General features: G+C 34.4%; 1 protein-coding gene across 1 annotated transcript in view; it reads left to right on the forward strand.

The window, feature by feature from the left end:
- LOC121423845 (tetratricopeptide repeat protein 39B-like) overlaps positions 1 to 15,100 on the forward strand; it is a 29,636-nt gene that overhangs the window by 7,194 nt on the left and 7,342 nt on the right. The window contains exons 3-10 of the mRNA XM_041619351.1: positions 2,077 to 2,105; positions 7,736 to 7,840; positions 8,792 to 9,000; positions 10,127 to 10,259; positions 11,104 to 11,203; positions 11,849 to 11,914; positions 12,628 to 12,736; positions 14,636 to 14,763. Of these exons, the coding sequence (XP_041475285.1) occupies positions 2,077 to 2,105; positions 7,736 to 7,840; positions 8,792 to 9,000; positions 10,127 to 10,259; positions 11,104 to 11,203; positions 11,849 to 11,914; positions 12,628 to 12,736; positions 14,636 to 14,763 (879 nt within the window). The remainder of the gene's footprint in view (positions 1 to 2,076; positions 2,106 to 7,735; positions 7,841 to 8,791; positions 9,001 to 10,126; positions 10,260 to 11,103; positions 11,204 to 11,848; positions 11,915 to 12,627; positions 12,737 to 14,635; positions 14,764 to 15,100) is intronic.

Consider the following 15,100-nt stretch of genomic DNA (forward strand, 5'->3'; position numbering starts at 1 on the left):
CTTCACAATGATTCTTCACAATGATTTTTCCAATTTAATGTGTCATTAATTAAAATGCCTAATTACCTTTCAGACTTATGGTTAAAACATCTCCATCCATTTTATATGCATACCCGGTAGTCTATTTTAAAACTTTTGGGGACATTCTCATAATTTTTACATTTTGACACATTAAAATCAAGAAACCATTTATTTGACCATTTCTTTAATGTGTCAAGATCATATTACAGAATTACACAATCTTGTATAGAATTTACTGGTCTGTAAGATACGTTCATGTACATGTAATGGGATTGGTACGGTAATGTGCCCCAACCCTGCACATTGCCCTTGTGTGGGCATACATTTAGACACATACATGTATTTAACTGTGGAATTCTAAATAAAAGAAGACCCACATTGGCGCAACAACCACAAACCTTGCACCTACAGTATGATGTTCATTAAAAAGTCTGGGTCAAAATGGTGGAAAATATGGAATTGTCTGGCCTCAAAATACAATCTCTTTCATAAAACTCGGATCATGGGTAAAGTGAATGGATGCACCTAGAGATCACACGGGCACCATTTTTTTCATGCTGGAAATGGCTGCCCAAGCTTTTCCCAGGAAAAGTGTTGTCAAGGTGAGCACCATGCTCATAGGACTTATCCAAAATGGCAATGGACCCCTCAACCAGACCTTTACCCAGTTACCTGTCCTGAAACTGTGCTCATAGTTTGCTGGATAAGGCTTTAAATACTATCTTCAAATTACAAATTCAAAATCTTAAACAAATGGATAAACTTGTCAATTTCACCCAGGACAAGTCCTCTCCAACGCAAGTTAATTTGAATGAAAAAAGAAATGTCCAATGAGCATAACACTAAAAATTTCATCAAAATCGGATGTAAACTAGGAAAATTATGATATTTCAAATTTAATTTCACAAAACATATATGCACATACATGTAATGGTCAGTATACAAATGAGAAGACTGATGATGTCATCCACTTACGACATGTATATCTTTTGTATTTTATTATATGAAATATTCTAATTTTATCCTCATTGTCAAGTGAAACAATGAATAATTCCTCCATGAACATGTGGAATTAGCATTGTTTAATCTGTCAAATCTGTAAAAATGAATTTTTGTATACTGTAATTCAAACAATAAGAAAAAAAAGAAAGAGTGAGTGAGGGATGTCATCAACTGTCTCATCTGCATGTCAGTATCATCTGTAGGTCATTGAGTTGTGCATATTAATGTTTTGTGAAAAATAATCGAAGCTTTAAAATTTCATAATTTTCTTATTTTACATCTGATTTTGATAAAATTTTCAGCGTTATTATTCTTGTTTGATTTTTTTCTTATTTATTCAAATCAACATTTTTCTGGGGTGGACTTGATCTTTGAAATAAATATGAGAAAATGATTGAAAATAAGAATACTTACATAAAAACCAAAAGTTATCCTTCTAATGTCCATAATGTATTTTCTTACAGTGAGAAACATTGCTATTTGATACCTACATTATATCCAACACATTTCATCTATAGATTTATTGTTGGTTTCAAAAGTCATTGTCATGCTATCCACATACATGTATTGATCTTGTCTGGACTATTTATCATGCTCACAATGTTCCCTGACATACATTTTTAATGTTACATGTATAATTTACAATTGTATTCTAATATAAAATCTTTTGATTTGGATCTTGATGGTCTAATTGCCATTTCATACATGTTCGTCTAATAACCAGTTGGTCCAATAGCCAGTTACAATGTAGTCAATATACCATTTTGTCTAAATTGAACTTTTTGGGCAAAATGAAAGAAAATAAAATGGATATTAGACCAACTGGTTACTAGACGAAATGGTCATAGACAAACTGGTGGATAGACTGTAAGACAAAGTGATGATCGGACCAAATGGTTGTTAAACAAAATTTTGATGGACATAATGGCATTAATAGACTATAAGAAGGTAGATCATGTGATGAATGGATGAGTTGGCAATAGACGACTTGACAATTTACCTCTTATTGTATATTGATATCGTCCCTGTACATTGCTCTCTTGTGTTTTACAGTTTCAAGATGCGATGGAAAACTTCCAAACGTAAGTAGAATTATTAATATTTTTTATTAATCAAATACTTCAAATTTATTAATGCAAAAGATTTTGTTTCCTCTTTTTTTTTGGGGGGGGGGGTGGGAGGGGCAGTTTCCTGTCATACATTGTACATGTATGCCACTTTGAAGTACTGTAAATACAGATTTTATCATGAATTTAGATTTATAATTCAGATTGTGGTAAACCATTTTTGTATTCAGATGTGACATGATGGATGTATTTTTGATGAATTGAGGTCATAGGTATTAAAGGGGTGGTCCAGGCTGAAAATATTTATAGCTTAATACACAGAGTAGAACTCACTGATCAAAACGCTGAATATTTTATCAAAATCGGATAACAAATGATAAAGTTATTGAAGTTTAAAGTTTAGCAATATTGTGCAAAAACAGTCATGAATATTCATTAGGCGAGCTGATGATGTCACATCTCCACTTTCCGTTTTCTTATGTTATTACATTTCATACTTGTGTGAATAAAATGTCTCCCTTATGATGAAATAAGTTGCAGCAATAAATATCTAATGCACTAATCAGTTGTCAATCCAATTATTCTAGTTCTTGGAGGAAAAAAATTGAATAAACCAAATTTCATATAATAAAATACAAAAGAATAAGTGGAGACGTGACATCATCAGCCCACCTAATGAATATTCATGACGACCGTATTTACAAAATATTACTAAACTTTAAAATTCAATAACTTTGCTATTTGTTGTCCGATTTTGACGAAATTTTCGGCATTTCGCTCAGTGAATTCTACTCTATTTATTAAACTATAAATACTTTCAGCCTGGACCACCCCTTTAAGATTTGGTATTCTCATTCATACATGTACATATAGTGTGTCCCAGAATCAAACGAAAACGTGGATTCCCATTTCTCTTTTCTTCAAAGGAAAGGAAATTATGATAATTCATTACATCATCATACAATTCAGTTATTCTCTATTTTGATACCTATGAGACAAACACTTCACCAATAATGAGCGAAAACAAGTTTGAAACTTTAAATGTCAAAATCTGGCTGCGCAGAAAAAATTTGGCAAGATTGGTATGTGTGAACGATTTGATAAGCTGTTGGTCTTAAAATAAAGACAAGATTCCACTATATCAACATAACAATTTATGGTGAAATCTATGTCTGAAAACGGGTTTCTTGTTTTTTAACCACTGTAAAGACCATTTTATATTCCATATTTGAATTGCATGACATATTGATATTTTTTTCTTTTTCCTTGTCATTAATCTTCAGCTGGTAGTAGCCCTTTAATTATAAATGTCAGTTTTATTGATATTGACAAACCTTAAAGTGGAATGCAAGGGTTGTTTGTACTTCTGATTACATCTAATGAATCATTGTTTACCATATTACCTGAGGTCTGAGGACAGGTTAATCTAGCCTTCTAGGTCAACAAAAGGACTCTAAAGCTGTTGTACACTCTTTTCTGTTTCAAGATTTGTTCTTCTTGATTTGTGCCATTGCAAATTTTATTATTTTTGGGTCATTCCAATGCGATTTGAAGATTTTTCTAAATGAAATTATTTCTCACTGTAAAAACTGACAAAAGGAATGCAGATTTTGATTGTTGTGCATGAGTACTACATGTATATCTAGTAATGATATGAACATGTTAGGGCCTGCATGTAATCACATATGGATTTTGCATTTTTTTTAAAAATAAACCGATGAAATTATTAGTTTTTTGGAAGTATTTAAAGAAAATTTTTAGTGTTTGAATATTCAGGTATACATGTGTAGATGTATATCTTCAACACATAAATTTTAGAATTTGAAGGTCAAGTCCATCCCAGAAATATGTTGATTTGAATAAATAGAGAAAATCATAATGCTGAAAATTTAATCAAAGTTGGATGTAAAATAAGAAAGTTATGGCATTTTAAAGATTCGCTTATTTTTCACAAAACAGTTATATGCACAACTTGAGAGTCAATGACGTCACTCACTCACTATTTCTTTTGTTTTTTATTGTCTGAAATATACAAATTTTCATTTTTTATAGATTTGACAACAAGGGCCAACTTGATTGACCCATATAAAATAATGTTAATTCCACATGTTCAGGGAGGAATTAATATTTGTTTCACTTGACAATGAGGTAAAAATTAAAATATTCAGTATGTCATATAATAAAATACAAAAGAAATAGTGAGTGGATGATGTCATCAGTCTTCTCATTTGCATGCTGACAAGGATGTGCATAGAACTGTTTTGTGAAATTAAGCAAAACTTTATAACTTTCTTATTTTACATCCGATTTTGATGAAATTTTCAGTGCTATGCTTGTTAGATTTTTCTCTTCTTATTCATATTGACTTTTTGTTAGGATGGACTTGTCCTTTTTATTACTGGAACCCCCACCCCTTGTCCCCTGAATGCTTTTGACGGTGGGCTGAGGCTACTACTTGGTAAATGATAGAGGAATAAAATAAAAAATAACAATATTCAATGAAGAAATACATGTATACATGAACATTGATGGAAGAGAAGATTTTTAAAGAAAAGAGAATAAAAAAAGAAATTCATGACACAATTTAAAGAAGAAAAAAAAGGTAAACACACATTACAAAAAAGATGGGGAGGGGAGAGAAGAATGTAAGAGTTAGAAAAACGAAAAATAGATTTGAATAAAAAATCAAAAATTATTGTTTTAAAAAATGGCACAGCTCGAGGTGGTATCAAGCCAGCCCATGTTAAGATGTGAACTTCTTTGGGGTTTAACCATGTACATGTAGAGGTGGCTTTTAATTGCGGATGTGGGGCCTCCTCTGAAACATGAGGCAGAACAGGGTACCTAGTGCAGGAAGCTATTATGCATTATAGGTGATAATTAAACTGAGGGTTATCAGGAACGGACCCATGTGACAGGTATTACTTAATTAGACCAGTGCACTGTGGAGGACAGATCAAATTTGCGCATGTGTGTGATGTTGTTTGTGAGTGAGTGTGTGTGTGTGCAGGTATTGACTCATCGTGAGCTCTGGCCGGGCTCATCCTATTTGCCATGCATGACAGTTCTCTGCAAATCAGATGAGAAGGGATCAATTGGATGAGGTAGATTGGATTGATTATCATTAATGTATGCATAGGAGTTTAGAGGATACCACTGCCCTGCTAGGGTGATGCATGGGGTAATAATGTGTGAGTGTTCTGCTGATGGTGATGAGGATCGCTGGCAGTGCTGTGTACAGTACCTGACTGATATTTGGATTATCCCACATGTGATGTACTGAAAAGGGATAATATAGTAATTAGAAGGATTCTGTTTCAACAATGTCTGTAGAAGCTATTGGTTTTGAAGGGTAAGTTAGTACATTACATGTATGTACATGTACACAATTTATGCAATATTAAAGGGGTAAGTCATGACTTATTTTGAAGAAAATAGAATGTGCAGACAGAGAATCTCTGAAACTAAATATCCAATCTCAAAGTAATTTTTGAAATTGTTATTCGAACTAGTGGAACTGAGGTCCTCTGTCGTTTGCTATAATGTAGTGTGACACATGATGTTTTTCTCTTGTATCAAACACATTTTAGCCTTCATCACATGCAATAGTTGTGTGATATAAATAAAGTGACAATGCACACCATCTCTTTGAATTATGTTATTGTGTATGATGTTGATCCATTAAACAGATGGCTCTAATGATCACCTCCAAGTATTACTTGATTTTTATGAGTCATATGCAGACTGCAGTGAGCCCCATCACAATTATTATACTTGGAGGCCTTGCATGTTTGTGCTTTGATTTATAAAAGTGTGTTCAAAGACTATGTATTACATGCTTTATCATTGTCCACTTGGACCTCAATAGCAGTTGTTTGTGAATGCTAAATTTGACTCTATTAGTCTATTGCACCAACAACATAGTTTATGTGTGAATGATATTTGATAGTATTATCATTATTCTTGCTTGCATCTGGCCTCACATAGCAGAAAGAGCCCAAAATACAGGTAGGAATAGTGTTTGTGTACAGAGGTGTATTAAGTAAGTACATGTACATCCAACTATGGACGATTCCATCAAGCCTTAGCAATGTCTACAGTCTCCTACACTGTATTTTTTAAAAATAAGATTAATATGATAACCCATTAAATGCACATGTATTGCAAGGGGAAAGGTTTGTTTTTTTCACATCTCTGCCTGTTTTCATCCCTCACAGTCCCTCGATTGGTTCCAAGCTCTTCAGCTTGTTCTCTGATGTATATGTGGTATTAAACACTGCATGTTTCATTCCAAGCCCTGATTTTGGTTGGCTGGTATTGGATTTTTGGGTCCCAGGTGTTCATGTTTTTCACATGAATTTGATTTCAACTAAAAAAAATCTCTCTTCATGGGACCCATGAATGAAAAAGTTTCATAAAACATTTTGCATTAATTGTTGGCTGGGGTTCTTGCCAAAGTTGGATGTACATGTACAGTACTAGTTTCATATAATAAATGTCTGCTCTCCCGAGCCCATTATACATGTAGCTGCGCCATACATAACCTTCTTTTATTTGCCGTCTATTAGTGTGGTGATCTCATATTTTTTTGGCCATTATCATATATATTTAACCTATTCATTGTGTGATTTCGTATTTTGTTTTGATAACATTGTATAGCTGACCATATTTTTTTATGCCTCTGGCCATTGTAATGTTCATGTAGTAGTTTGCCAGAGGCATTGTTTTGAGGTTCTATGTGATGTCTGTCCCAATTTTTCGTTCTCGCGACAATGCAAGATCAAGTTGATTGATCAACTTCAAACTTATATTGTAATGTAATGATTGTTTCATAGTTCAATGTACAGTAAATGTAGACTTTTGGGGTTCATTTTACTTTGTTACCCAGTTTTAGTGTACAGTAATTGCCAAAAGAACTTTGCCGAGTTTTTGATCCAGTATTGTTCTGTTAAAGTGCCAGTAGACTTCTTTTAGTTCTAAATACATACAGTATCTATTTAATAGTTTTTTGTTCAAATTTAATTTCTCATTTAGTTATTTGTAAACATTGAAAAGCATGCCTTATTAACCTGAATTGACATACATGTACATTATAATTTTAAAGTCAACACATGGTTAAAGATAATGTGTTTACATATGTGCAGCTCCTCATGAATGAATATGTTGCTTTATTTTGTTTACATTCAAGTTCCAATGAAATTAAAAGAGTATTCATTATTCTGTCATTAATCAGACATTATTTCATCATCATCATGTATGTCTTAAAGATTTATTGTTAAAGTTTTATGTTCAATCATGCAAATACATGTAGACATGAGGGAGCAGCTGACAAGTGCTGCAAGTGAATTGAAACTTCAAAATATTGTTTCTCTGCCTCTGATAATCTGTCGATTTTTGCCAAACCTTCAATATGTCCCCCCTGCTTTTATGCAAATAAAACTAATTTCCCAGTCCTAATATGTATGGGGGGGGGGGAGGGGCATTTCAATCATTAAACATACAATATGTACAGTGAACTTTAATTGGTCATCAAAAACAACTAGCAACTTAATTTCAATGCTGTGTGTGAATTGGTATTAGATCATTTTTTTTTTCAAAAGCCATATAAATATTAACTTTCTCATTTCTAATTGTCTTATTCACAGAGTAAAAGAAATGGATCTAGCTACTGCCATTGAAGAGACTACAGTAGCACTCAACCTCTTTCTCAACAACAAATTCAGTGAGGCTAGAGCCATATTTGAACCATGGTAAGAGATAATTTTATACTTTTCTGACAGTCAATGTTTGTCTAGTATCTGCGCACAACACTGGTGTATCACCATCAGATTACCAGTAGGCATGTGGAGCGATGTGGCACAGTGGATTAGTCTACGGACTTTGAAACAGAGGGTCGTGGGTTCAAATCCCAGCCATGGCGCAGTTTCCTTCAGCAAGAAATTAATCCACATTGTGCTGCACTCAACCCAGGTGAGGGGAATGGGTACCTGGCAGGAATGTATTCCTTGAAATGCCTAGCACGTAAAAGCTGCTTGAGCTATAGCCAGGCTAATAAAATCCAAGTTCTTTGGAAGCGCATAGAGACGTTATAATGTGTTATGCGCTATACAAGAACTGACTACTATTAAAGTGGTGTATTCAAGCAAATGTGAAAAAAAAGTAAATTATATTTTCCTTCATAAATCATGTTGAATTTGTATTTATGTTGTTTACCGTACATACCAAAGATAACAGTTTTAGAGCCAATTAAAAATACCTGATAATTTATAAGCCTTTATTTATAGGGGGAGGGACTCTACCTCCTGAATACCCTCTCATACTGTAAGTGCCTTCAAGCAGTACAGTTCTGGTAAATTTGGCATTAAAAAAACTGGTAATTGAGAACTTTTGATCAATGGTCTAGATTATAGACCTACAAGAATATTACCCAGACCATAATCAACATAAAATTGATTTCAGATTAAATGAGAAGAGGAAAATAAGTCAACAAGATCGGTAGAATATCTGTGAATAGCTGTCAGTATATGGTGAAATTTTTATGAAAGTGATGGAATATCAATTTTGAACACTCTTTTATTAGTAATACACTGAATGCATGTAAAAATTACCATCTTAGAGGCATAAATTATTGTCTGCATGCAGTCAGTAATTTTCTAATTCTATTCTTTTTATCTTACCGGTGCTTTCTCTCCTTTTGCAAGGTCTCATGCAAGTATCTACCATGCCTTGGGCCACGGAACTATCAGTTACCTCCAGGCTGTCATGACCTTTGACCCCACAGACATCCAGGAAGCTATCAAATGGATCAAGAACTCCATTGAGGTTGCCAACCGGTTCCGGAAAAAAACGAGTGTGATGACGTCCATGTCGAAAATGATGTGGAAGACCAACTATAACACATACACAGATGGTATGATGATTTGTAACTGTGTGACAAATGTTTGTGTGTGTACTTTTACATGTTGACGATTTTGGGCCAAGACCGCTGAACTGGTGAAATCAAGAAATGCATAATAAATACAGTGGCATGCTTTCTAATGTCAAGCTTAATTTTTGGCCATGGTCTACCCCTGATTAAATTTATTTATAGGGAATACCAAAAATGTTGGTATGTTGTTTACATCTTTATATTTGTAATTTTTACTGTGCTCTTTCCCAATGCTTTAATGGTGAATAAAATAATTACTTTTTGTTTTGAGTCTTTTAGTTATTCCATAGCAGTTATACAGTATAATTGCAGCATGGTAATAAAAGCGTCATTTCAAATAAACAGAATAGAATGACTGCACCCATATATGAATGAGTTATGTGGAAGCACTGTGGTGTAGCAGTACTGACGCTTGCCTTGTAATCAGAGGGTCATGTGTTCGAACCCCACCATGGCCTAGCGTCCTTTGGCAAGGCATCAATCCACACATTGCCACTCTCACCCAGGTGCTAATTGGGTACTGGTAGGAAACAACCGTCATTGTGGTTGGTTTAGCAAGTGCGCGCCTAACAGGCTGCTTGAAATGCAATGAATCCAGTGACCGGGTAATAATAGTGAAGCGCTTTGAACAGTCGTAGATTGTTAAAGCGCTATATAAGTGCCAATTATTTTTATTAATAATGATAAGTTGTGTTTTTCCCTTTAAAGATAAATTCCAGTTTTGGTAACGATCTCAAAATGACTTTTTACAGAATCTAATATAATGACCACCCAATTGTCTGTTTGTATGAATAAAAAATATGTGCCAAAGGATTCTGGGAGAAACTGTATAATTGCTGAGAAATAAGCAAAATAAGCCCGGATTCGGTCACTTCCGTCGGGTCTTTATTCCAGCAATAATAATACACTGTCCCACGTGTGCCTATCTGTGTTGGTGATCTTCAGTGTGAACGTTTTTCAGCGTAGATTTCAAGATTTCACAAAGTTCAGTTTATGTAACTGTACCAGATCTTCATCCTCGATGATATACTGACAATTAAGCCTGGTTTTACAGACTTTCTCTTGAAATCAGTGTTTACTGCAACTACTGGAATTTCTCTTTAAATAGAAGAGGTACATGCTGAGTTATGCTATGCTGAATCCCTCCTGGAGCGTGCAATCCTATCTTTCATCCAAGATGACAACCTTATCAATTTCATCAAAGGTGGACTGAAAATAAGAAATGGTTACCATTCTTACAAGTGAGTTAACACTCCTCTTTCTCTTCTACAATGTATGTTTTATCCATTTATTTGGTTTCAATCAAACCATTTTCTATGTCCCCACAACCATTTGATTTGTACAAACGTCATGCCAAAACAAATGTGAAACCGAAAGGTCAAAAGTTGCTCTACAGCTCTTAATTCAGTGAACATGCAAATAGGTGATAATTCACTAACAGATAATTGTACTGTCACTTTCAATTAAAGGATTAAAGCCTGTAAAAAACTTTGCTTAAGGGTATGAATTCTGTAGTTGTATTATCTAATATTCAGTCATACATATTCTATTTTCTGTTGAAGAATTTTCACTTGTTGATGCTTGTAAAATTGAATTTTTAAAAATATCTTTTGTAATTCTGCCATCAAATGTACATCTACAGCCAGTAATAATTAGGCTTTCACAATTAATGGTATCATTATTAAAATCATTGAGGGACAGCATATTATTTGCTGATACCAGACTTTTGAAAAGCACTGGAATGCCTGTAATATACATGTAGCTGCATGTTTTGGGCTACCTAAATATGTCCAGTGTATATTCGGGCCGTAGAAAGCGAGATAATGATTAGCAGTGAAGGATGGAATGATGCAGAACATTACATGAAAATCTTTTGGTCAGAAAATCACATGCAATCTATGTGATAGGTAACGTGTTATTCAATAAACATAGTCGTATCAAATTCCCAATTTGTTTTCATTCATTTTACACAGTCCATCCTTTCGTAATTTTTATTGAATGTACTATGAATGATACTTCATATTCAAGTTGTTTTCTTTGTGTTTGATGTTTAAAAAAACAAATCACTTGATTGCTTTTCCGCAGATCATGTGTCCAGATGTTTGAAAATAGAACTTGGCCATCAGCTAGATCAAAGCAACAGTTTGAGAGCGGAGTCAAGTTTGGTAGTGGTACATTTAATCTGGTAAGTTGGTACCACCCCCCCAAAAAAAAAAAAATCAAATAAAAATGATCAATGAACCCCCCCTCCCTTACAAAATAAAATAAATAAAGAAGAAAAAGAAATGAATAGAAAAAATAATTTTTAAAAATAAAAAGAAAAAAATTAACTAAATTTGAAGAAAAATAAACTCCAAACCTCATGCAGGGTAGGAAATAATTTTTATTCAATAGGTCCAATGTTTTTTTTCACATCGGGGTGATTGCTAAACTTCTTGGGATATTCCTTTAATTGCAAGCAGTAGATTCAAATATTACTATCCTCAATAATGGAATATTGATTTTCTAAATATTCTTTAATATTGTTTGTGGAAGGTCTTGGGTGACTCTCAATAGATGGTTGCCCCAATGAATTCAATTTGGGGAATAATACTGGAATTTGGCTCTGATAATGGCAAGATCACCCTTCACCCTTTTCTACTTCTTACGCTAGATGACTTTAATAGCTATCTTTCATTCATTCATACTATGTCTTTTGAAGTCATAAATAGCATATTAATGCAATATACGAGGAAGTGAATAGTATTATTGATCGACCGATAAATGATACTATGGGTGTGTTTGTTTGATTGTGTTTATAAATAGATATTGAATGTGATTTATTTCCTAGTGTATATCAATGTTGCCAAAGAGGATACTGAAATTACTAGAGTTTGTAGGATTCTCAGGAAACAGGGTAAGTATATATTTGCATTATCTTTAAAGGGAATTAGCAACTTTATAGGTCATTTAATGATTTAGGGACCTGATGGGTGTTTCATAAAGCTGTTTGTAAGTTAAGAGCGACTTTAAGAACGACTGGTGATCCTTTCTTGTGGTAGATTGTATATTCATAGGCGATGGTTTAGCAGGTAAGAAAGGATCACCAGTCGTTCTTAAAGTCGCTCTTAACTTATGAACAGCTTTATGAAACGGCCCCCTGTTTCACAGAGAACAAATTGTTTTGGTAAAAACCATGGTAACAGTGCTCAGAAGGGTAACAAAGTCAAAGAGTTCTTAGTAGTTACCATAAAGGTAAAATTGTTACGTATCATAATAATTCATGAAATTCGCAATGGGAATCTTAGCGAAACAATTAAATGACAGGACTGTACATACTTCAAATCAGATAATGATGGAATTAGTGTTATGCTTTGTTATGCAATGTTAGATGTGGCTTTTAACCATATTGAATCCTATTTTTCAATGTATTAAGAGTTGATATCAAGTTTCAGTATATTTATTGATATATTTTCATTATTTCTAGTCCCTCTTCTGAACTTGGGAAGTGAATATGGATGGTGTGTTAAGAAACTTCTTTTAGAAGTTACCTGATTATCTTAGTACCATGAATGTTGTACTGATTGATTAATGGTTTTAATCTTATTCACTGATATCCCTCCTACACAGATAAAAGGGCTGACTGATTTAGAAAGGGCTTCCAAACTTCCTTGTCTCAGGTCTCCTATGTGTTCTATGGTCATCATCAGTTACCATTCCATAGGAACTTATGTATTCGGTTAGTACATCTGACATTAATGATAATGTATCTAGAAGTCTCCTATGTATTCTACCATTTCATAGGAACTTATTTATCCGATGAGTACATCTGACATTAATGATAATGTATCTAGAAGTCTCCTATGTATTCTATGGTCATCATCAGTTACCATTCCATAGGAACTTATTTATCCGATGAGTACATCTGACATTAATGATAATGTATCTAGAAGTCTCCTATGTATTCTATGGTCATCATCAGTTATTGTACAACGCCTACTTAGCTTGTTGTACGCGATCAAATGGGAGGCTGAATGTCACACATTCGTACCGTTGCACACAAGACGTACCATCCTACATGTACCGTCCAAAATGTACCATTGCACGGCTTTAGGAGGTGACGTCACAATGCGATTTCATTGAATAAGGTGACAATGCGCGTACAGCCCGCTGGCTAAATGCGCAATGCTGTCCAAGATCATGCGCGCTTGTGGGCCCGGCTTGTGGGATTTTGCTTTTCGCTTTCGATATTTTTGCTCCCTTTTCATAGATTACTGCAGGGAAAAACTCTTGTTTTTTCATATTTTCGCTAGAAATTACCGAGGCGTTGTACAACACAAATAGCGAATATTCTTATTCGTGCAATGGTGCGAGATTTCGCATTCGGTGAAAGAAAGAAACGCTCTATTCAACTCGGCTAACGCCTCGTTGAATAGAGCAACTTTCTTTCACCTCATGTGAAATCTCGTACCATCGCACTCATGCCTATTCGCTATTTGTATACCATTCCATAGGAACTTATGTATTCGGTTAGTACATCTGACATTAATGATAATGTATCTAGAAGTCTCCTATGTATTCTATGGTCATCATCAGTTACCATTCCATAGGAACTTATTTATCCGATGAGTACATCTGACATTAATGATAATGTATCTAGAAGTCTCCTATGTATTCTATGGTCATCATCAGTTACCATTCCATAGGAACTTATGTATTCGGTTAGTACATCTGACATTAATGATAATGTATCTAGAAATCTCCTATGTATTCAATGGTCATCATCAGTTACCATTCCATAGGAACTTATTTATCCGATGAGTACATCTGACATTAATGATAATGTATCTAGAAGTCTCCTATGTATTCTATGGTCATCATCAGTTACCATTCCATAGGAACTTATGTATTCGGTTAGTACATCTGACATTAATGATAATGTATCTAGAAGTCTCCTATGTATTCTATGGTCATCATCAGTTACCATTCCATAGGAACTTATTTATCCGATGAGTACATCTGACATTAATGATAATGTATCTAGAAGTCTCCTATGTATTCTATGGTCATCATCAGTTACCATTCCATAGGAACTTATGTATTCGGTGAGTATTTCTAACTAAGGCCCAATTCATATTGCTTTTGTCTTCTTTAATTGCTTATTACCTTGTCAAGTGAAAATTTGGTTCACAAACAGGCCATTTAACCTGATTGACTCAGTGGCAATAGACCAATTGGATGTTGAATAAAATGGGTATACATGTAGCTTAACTGGACATTAGACAAAATGGTAAATGGGCTGAATGACAATTGGACCACGTGGTGACTAGATGGCGTAATTTCCTTCAGCAAGAAATTTATCCACATTGTGTTGCACTCAACCCAGGTGAGGTTAATGGGTAGTGGTAGGAAGAAATTCCTTGAATGCTTGAGCACCTAGGCAGCCCAGCTAAAGCCGGGGTAACAATTATCGCAGGGCCCTCTGGGAAAACAGTTTTCAGAACTGAAATGGCTTCCCTGGGTAAATAGACCTATATTATTATCATTAGATCATGTAGGATGAATTGAAAAAGAATTGATTGGAAGTGGTTATTGATCTTGAGCAAGTTATTAAATGCCGATACTTTTCAACACACAGGTACTGCTGATGGAGACATTGAGCTTGCTAGACAAATCTTAGAACCGTGTTTGAAGAACTATCCCAAGGGAGTCATCTTCTTATTTTTAGCAGCGAGGATAGAAGAGATATCAGGAAACCTGGATGAAGTGAGTATAATGATAATGAAACTAATTATGATAAGGATAAGAGTAGGGGAAGGCAGGGTAAGTTGAGCATAGGGTCAAGTTGAGCCACCACCCCCAGGCCAATAATGAATGAGTCAGACATTGTAGTGGTGTCATGTATTGATGACCCATTACATAACCCTTAACCCCACCACATTGTTTAAAACTTTGAAAAAAAAAAATTTTTAGAGGGGAAAATACAAATTTCAGCCAAAAAAAAACAAAAAAGGGTGTGAAATAGATCAGTGCTTTTTACCCACACATGTCTTAAAATCTAATAAAGAAATAAGAACAATATTGTTAGTCCTGGTATGGATTC

The sequence above is a fragment of the Lytechinus variegatus genome, chromosome 11 (genome assembly GCF_018143015.1).
Source record: "Lytechinus variegatus isolate NC3 chromosome 11, Lvar_3.0, whole genome shotgun sequence".
Lineage (NCBI taxonomy): Eukaryota > Metazoa > Echinodermata > Echinoidea > Temnopleuroida > Toxopneustidae > Lytechinus > Lytechinus variegatus.